Here is a 7,842-nt window from a genome sequence, read left to right as displayed (position 1 = left end):
CACCCAACAGGTCAAACGATAAATTCCTGCAACGTGTTTCCGTCCACCAAGTGGGGCAATGTTAAGCTAACATGGTAGAAAGGGTAAAATGGATACGAAAATGTTGGTCCAGATATTACAACAAATAACTCAAAGTTTCTTGTGAAAAAATAAATGGATGAACAAGGTTCTAAAACTATACACACAAACGGGCATAAAAGATATGAGAGCACCAACAAACAAAATAAGGTAAGGAAAGTCTCAATGATGCTGCTGAGCCCCTGCTGGAAGGGCGACGTGTTTCGAGATTGGAAAAAAGGTTATGCAAGAGAAAGGCAACCTTCAGGAGGAATGAATGGGGGAGTCTATTTTTCTCCTACTCAGAGGTTGCTAGTCTGTTGCATCATTCACACAAATATGCACCAAATCGAACATGTGATGTTACGACGCATGCCATTACATCGCATGCTGTTGCAACGCAAAACTTTACCCCGACTTTCTGTCGGGGGAGCGCTGGAAGATGGAATAGATTAATTTTCTATTCCAACTCCAGTGTGTATAACAGTAGGGAAGGTGTTTGGAGTTAAATCCAACACCTTCTACCCACTGCTGCACACCTTTTGCGTTGCAACGGCATGCAATGTAATTGCATGCGTTGTAACGGTTGCGTTGAAAAGGCTGTTTCCCTACCAAATCGAATTATTGCACATCTATGCCATTAACACAGGTTTACGCAAAAACATTAGTAGATCAAATTTTGGAAAATCTGGGACAGATTTCCATCAGCAAAAGGCTACTGGTAACCATGTGGGGAAATGTGTGCAAAGATTAACAGAAACATGTGCAGTAACATTAATACTTAATTTTTATCCCCCAGAAACATAAATATGAAGATAATACCATGTGATGAAGCGGGCACTGCTTTGGTGTATCACCCTTGCAATTGCAGTGACATTGAAATTGGGTTTGGGGGACAAACGAAAGCCACATATAAAGGAGAAGGGTGGATACTCCAAGAGGGAAACATTTAGGAAACTCTGGAATCCTCTCCACACGTCATTATTGAAACCAGCATAGATTTCTAAAAGCGGTTCCTCTGAAAACTTTTTGACACCACACATCAAATCGAGACAGTGCAAGCAAGATCGGTCTTCATTATCAGCGGTAAAACCGAAATTGCGAGAAGACAGCCACAACTGTTCTGCACTAGGCTCTGCGAGTTCAGACTTGACCGGAGTCATTCTAGACACACCTACGAGGTATGGCATGGCAACAGGTTGCATACAACAGAAAAACTGACTTGCTTATTCCTAGCCCAACTACTAGATGGCGGGAGTTATGTAGAGCTTGTCCAGCTATAGACTAAGCCTGCCTGTAAAACTAGTGTTAAAGGTAAGTAACTGGTTTATAATGATCCTAAGTGTCACTCACAAGCCCAACATATTAATATAGTTTAAATGCTCGTCAAAGCAGACTAGCGGCACACTCAAGAAAGAACTGTCACCTCACTCTGGGATAAGGTGTTTTGTGGGTCTGCTTGTGTAATTTATGTGGTGTGAGGCCTTCTTAGATTCAACAGTACAACTTTTTTGCCTCCAATTTTTTTAGCCAAACGATAGCTTTCAGTTTGGTCTTATTTCGGTAATCGAAAAATATAATGAAGCAAAGCAATCTAGTGAGAAAGAATTTTGATACATTCTACAGCTTTCTGCACTGGAAGTGCATGATTTTTTTTCTTGGTGTGGAGACCGACATGACATCCTAAATGAAGACCGGGAATCATAAATGGATATGTTATAAACAAACCATATAAGAGCTGGGCGAACGCGGCTCAGAAGGACTATGTCTTCATTTATTGCTACGGTCAGAACTGCATTGTACTCATGGGTCACTATGTTCAGGTAACAGCTGGACTCAGACACTTACCCGGGGCCCTCAGGCATAAACCAGGCAGACCTGGTACCCGACAAAGGTCACTATAAATGTAGCTTAGGAGGATACAGTAACATTTCTCACACTCTTTCTCAGTTTCCTGGCTTTACAGCCAGGGCCTGACAGGTCTTTTATTGCACTGGGCATTTCCCTGCGGGCAGGAGCAGTTTGTTTTAGTGTACAGGAGCTGCTCTTGGGGCCTCTGACACTTTCCCCAGCTCCCCGAGGTTAGTTGTAGCAAGCAAGGGGAGGCTTCACAATAGAGAACAAGAGGGGCTGAAGATACAGAAAAAAACGAGCAGAGAATGGAGAGAGAGAGAATGGATGGATGGAAAGAGAGACTGCAAGGAGATAAAGGAAGCAGGGCTGGATTGAGCATTTTTGACACGGTTGCTTTGGTTTCCCAGTCCGGCCGTGTCTTCTGGCACTGCTTGTTCACAGTCACTGCACAGCCCTGGCTGCACCAGTGGTCCAGTAGGCAGTGCCCTGTTTGAGTGATGTTTCTGGAGTGTTAGATAGGGCGGGGACAGAGTTTCCCAAAAGTAGTGGATTTTTGATTGCAAAAATGGTGCAATTTTTGTCTGAATTAAGGGGAAGGAGCAGTTGGTACACGTATGTTATGATCAGGGAAATATAAAGAAATACAGAAAAAATGAATGCACAATACACAAACAGCAGAATAACCACTAACTAAAAAATATTAACCTGTTGTGCCTAGGTGGCAGAGTCCCAACAACTTTTGAAAAGCAAAACCGCATCCTTAAGTAAACATCCCCAACCCGGCGAGCCTGCAACAGTCCCGATGCACAGCGCCTCAATGAAAGCGCCGAGGGAGCTGTGCCTGGAGACCAGGGAGCTTGGCCGAGAATACTGGGGGTTCGGACACGCTCTTTCAGACAGAAGGTGCTAGTGGTGTCCACAGGCAGGATCATACTTTGACCACCCCCCTCCCTCAGACACAGGCGCTGGTGACGCAATACATCCCATGACGGTGTCACAAGGGCCCAGTCCCTTGCGCGGGAGTTGGAGGCCACAGACTCTTGAGCATGCTTTATCCAATGCGCGGGAAAAGAAAGAAGGGCCTAGTTCCGCGAATTCTCTCGCATGCAGCAACTAAATGTTGATCAGTAGAGTGCTGGTATTTTTGGAGTGCTCACACAAACAATCCCATGATGCTCAGCGCAGTGCTGGTGTCTCTCGGACACGGTCTCGCGCTCTGTCCCATCCCAGGGTTACAGGGAGACCGACACTCGGTGTGGTGCTGGTGTCCGCGGCCTGCTGACTCGTGCACCCTGTATTTCACACAAATACGTCTTTTCGCAGTGCTGATGTCTGTAGGGCGTCCCCTCCGGCACGCTGTATCCAATGAGCGCGCGCCTGGGATGCTCTCTCAGTGCGGCGGCCATGTTGGTCTGCAGAAGCACCTTCTCGAGGGTTCTCGTGGCAGCCCTGGGGGTGCTCTTTGGCAGGCTGCTCTCCGGCGAGCAGTTGAGGTGCGAGATACTGAGGCGGCTGGCACGTGCCTCTGGTCTGCTGGTGGCTGGGGTATGAAGGGAGGGGGGCTTACATGCCGCACAGACCAGCCTTTGTCCGCTGCCTGCTTTACAGCAGGTTCTCTCCTGGGGGTGGAAAGAGATGGAAAAGTTAATTACTTGGTAGATATCATTGTTCTCCATAACTTCCCTGGATTCATTAATGACTAGCAATGCAGGAGTGCGAGACCCAAGAGCAATTTACAAGAGACATTCTACCCCCGCCCCCTTTTTGTTGAAACACAAATGCCCATCTTAAGTCACAATTTCTTTAATTTAAAGAAAGCCCGGCAATGTAGAGAGAGCGGCTTCTAAAGCTTTGTTCTGCTTCTTTTTTAAACTGAAATAATAAAGGCGGTCAGAGCCTTTTAGAAAGAAACAACTACATTGTAAGATCCAAACAAGTATTTAAAAATACACTGGCAATACTTTAATGCCAATACAATTTACAATTACCAAATCAGGTGGTAAATCCAGTCTAGATAAGCGAGGGTGATGCTTCGACGGCTTGCACTTCGAGAGACGAGGGGCGTCTGCCACTGATTTGTGTACTGAAAAGATTTCTTTCCATCATCGACTCGAGAGACCTAAAACTAAGGGTGTAAAGAGTTTTGAAGGCGCTCGGTGCTCAAATATTACTAGTTGACCTGGTTGAGAGAGGGGCCGGGAGAAGCTGAAACACATGTTCAGCTTTGTGGGCCTCCTCATCAGAAGCTCCTCAAACTTTAGTAAATGATTCACTTGTTATGTTATGTTAATTACTTTTGTAACGCGCACAGCTGCCCCAGCAAAGGGGCGTCCTGGCGCCCAGGAAGGTAAACACAACATTACATATAGCTGCCGAATCAGAGGTTTTTATTAAAAAGTACTGTTTTTATCGCACGTCTAAACTGGAGAAGATCTTCCAGTACTCGAATTTCCGCAGGAAGGGAGTTCCAGAGTTTTGCGGCTACCACTCGGAAGGAGCGGCCACCAGTCCTGCTCAGCAGAAAACGTGGGACCACAGACAAATTCTGACCCATCGATCTCAGGGGTCGGGAGGGAACATAAGGGGTCAGAAGATTCTCCAAAATGGGTGGGGCTGTACCTTTTAAAATTTTAAAAGCCAGGCAGAGCACCTTGAACTCAATCCTCCTGGCTACTGGAAGCCAGTGGAGCGCCTGCAATGTTCTTGAGACCGAACATCTCCTAGGCAGGCCAACTACCGCTCTTGCCGCGGCGTTTTGTACTCGCTGCAGCCGTTTTAGTTCCGCCTGGTTGGTCCCTACTAGCAGAGCACTGGCGTAGTCTAACCTGGATAGCACTGAGGCCTGGACCACGAGCTGTCTGGTGGGGGCATCAAAAAATTTCAATACCGGCCTGATGCCTCTAATAACACCAAAACAGGTAGCGGCTAACCTCTCAGTATGACACGTAAAGCTCAAGGAGGGGTCCAACCAGACTCCAAGGTTTTTCATCTCTGTAATAGGAGTTGGGATTATTCCAAGCTCAGAAGGCCACCAGCGATCATTCCACCATCCAGGTTGCTTACCAAACACCATAACCTCTGTTTTCATAGTGTTCAATTGGAGACAGTTCTGATTCATCCAATTGGCCACCGCACGAAGCCCCTCACAGAACTTGAGGGCCTCCCCTGCTGAGTCCCCACTTAACGTGACCGCCAGCTGTGTGTCATCCGCGTAGGAGACCATTGTCAGGCCCCAGCGTTTGACTACATCAGCCAGCGGTCTAACGTAGATATTAAATAAAGTGGGGCTCAGCGCTGATCCCTGTGGGACCCCCAAAGTGAGCGGGTAAGAGGTGGATTTCCCGGGAGGGATAGCAACCTGGAACGATCTATCTGAGAGGAATGAGTGGAACCAGCAAAGAGCGGATCCCCTAACGCCCACTTCCTCCAACCGCCGTAACAGGATCTCGTGGGATACAGTATCGAACGCGGCACTCAAGTCTAACAAGAGTGCCGCTGTTCGTCCACCATCCAACACGGAGCGCAGATGTTCGGTCATAAACAACAAGGCAGTCTCCGTGCTGTGACCTGTGCGGAATCCGTTTTGGGTGGGATCCAAGATATTAGCTTTGGCGAGATGATCAGCCAGGATCCCATTCACGTGGGCCTCGGTGACTTTGGCGGCCCACGGCAGCAGTGAGATGGGGCGATAATTCTCTGGTTTGACCGGATCTAAAGAAGGCTTTTTTAGGATAGGTGTTACTACCGCATGCTTCCACCTAGTGGGCACAATTCCAGAGGACAATGATAGATTGATAAGGGCTAACATAGGTGTGCGACATAAAGCCTGCATGTTTTTAAACTGGGCCGGCTTGAGCGGGTCCATTGGGGAGCCAGATTTAATTTTTTGGCTCAATAAATCAAACCCCTCATCAGAGAGGGGGACCAGCAGGTCCAGCGTCACACCGTCATCCCTCGGGCAGCCATCTAAGATCGGCTGTTGCGTCCCCGTAGGAAAGGAGCGGTAGATTGCCTGAACATTTTGAATAAAAAAGGCAGCTAAACTCTCGCAGTGGGAGTCGGTACAAATTTCAGCTGCAGAAGCCCTCTTCGTCATAAGGTCCTTTAGGACCTTAAAAATCAATTTAGAGGGATTAGGGCTATTCCGAAACTCCTCTGCATAAAATGTGGCTCGGGCTCGACAAATCGCTCTATGGTATGCCTTAGTTAAAGTAGTGTAGCAGGTCTTGAGCGCGGGGGTATAGGTTTTCCTCCATCGCCTTTCTGCTTTTCTACAATCTCTCTTGAGAGACGCTAAAGTCTCATCATACCAAGGACTATGATTTTTCGTCCGACAATTCGATCGAACCAGAGGAATTAGCAAGTCCAAGGCCAAGGAGATCCAGCTGCAGAATAAGTCATAACCAAAGTTAACCTCAGAGAAAGAAGGCAAAGGTGACTTTTCCAATAAAAGGTAAAAGTCTTCTAACTTTAATTTATACCACTGGCGTTTAGGGATAGATTTATTCTGCGATATGAGCAGCGGGTCTGACATAGGAATGACAGCCTTCACCAACATACATACAACACACTTGTGGTTTCTAACTGAAGATGTTATAGGCAAGTAGATGTATATGATCTCCTTGACTAATATGACGACAAATGTATTATCAGACTCAATGGTCTTTTATCACTATTAGCCAGTGTTTGGTAGGAATGACTACACAGCAATCGAGGGGATTCAGTGCAGACTCTACCTGGATATCTCCTGTGGAGGAGGTGTGGGGTTTCTCCTCTTCGTAGGCGCTTCTTGTGGTGAAGCAGTGGATGTCTTTGGATGAAGTATTTTAAGGGCCTGCATCAGAAGCTCCTCTCGATTCTCAGGTGCCTCCTAGGGGAATTAGAAAGTGGTGTATTTTCGACTAGAAGTTGAAACCGAGATGACGAGCTCCAAGTCCAAGTCTACGTGTGTATGTATGTATACCTCTTGACAATGTGTCTCTGCTGCACTGTGATCCTCTAACTGGTAGGACATCAAGTGCCTTGACAAGGAGAAAAATAGGTTTATTCTCCGTGTGATAAAGGGCTTCACCACCATACCACATAACACTAAATGCAAACAGTGGGGGGTGTCACAATCAATGGTTTTGTCATCTTTTCTTTGATCCCTTCTGGGGAGGATTGCAAGTGGTTTCAGCTACTGTGGATATGAAGGTGGACGCTCATACTTTTTTTTTGCTGAGGACTGAGACATACCAACTGAAGACTGAGGCGGCTCTGGAAAAAATTTGGTAGGTCTAATGCAGATTCCCTTGCAGTACTTTCAATGTACCTTGGTATGTAATTAACATATTAGAAGGCTCCAATTGGTCCAAAACACAACAGCCAGAATGATTTTGAATTTCCCTAAATTTCATTCGATCGCCCCAGGAATTTGAGAGCTGCACTAGCTCCCAGTTCACAAGCGGATTCAATTCAAGGCCCTTTGTGTGGCTCACAAGACCCTGAATTCTTATGGGACCAACTTAGGTGGTACACCCCTAACAGACACCTGCGTTTGGCTACAGCTAGAACTATTGCCACGCCCAGATTCAAGAAAGTGAACTAGGAAGGAAGGAGCTTTGTCGCCCGCACAGCCAGGCTCTGGAACACTCTCCCTCCACATCTTAGAGCTATTTCAGCCCTGCTCTCATGTAGGAAGGAACTTAAAAAGTGCCTCTAAAGCAACTAATGGGTCCAATCTCAGCATGCTCACGTTCAGCCAGCGCCAAGAAACCCAAGCGTATACACGCGCTATATACATTTCTTTAAAATAACACCCCGAACAGTATGGCTGTCAGGTAGGCTGGGAATGCATAAGGCAAAGGCATTCTTTTCTGGCTTTTTTTTTTTTATACTTAAGGTATATTTCACAAACAATGAAGGCAAAACGGATTCTTATGGGTGAAAATA

General features: G+C 46.6%; 1 protein-coding gene across 1 annotated transcript in view; it reads right to left on the bottom strand.

The window, feature by feature from the left end:
* Positions 1–1,706: 1,706 nt before the first annotated feature.
* PRKAG1 (protein kinase AMP-activated non-catalytic subunit gamma 1) overlaps positions 1,707–7,842 on the bottom strand; it is a 160,701-nt gene continuing 154,565 nt past the window's right edge. Inside the window, exon 13 of the mRNA XM_078685813.1 lies at positions 1,707–3,530. Coding sequence (XP_078541939.1) covers positions 3,514–3,530 — 17 coding nt within the window. The 3' untranslated portion in view covers positions 1,707–3,513. The remainder of the gene's footprint in view (positions 3,531–7,842) is intronic.

This window comes from Lissotriton helveticus, chromosome 1_1 (genome assembly GCF_964261635.1).
Source record: "Lissotriton helveticus chromosome 1_1, aLisHel1.1, whole genome shotgun sequence".
NCBI lineage: Eukaryota > Metazoa > Chordata > Amphibia > Caudata > Salamandridae > Lissotriton > Lissotriton helveticus.
Note: the sequence above shows the minus strand (reverse complement) of the source record. Positions and strands in the feature narration are given on the sequence as shown.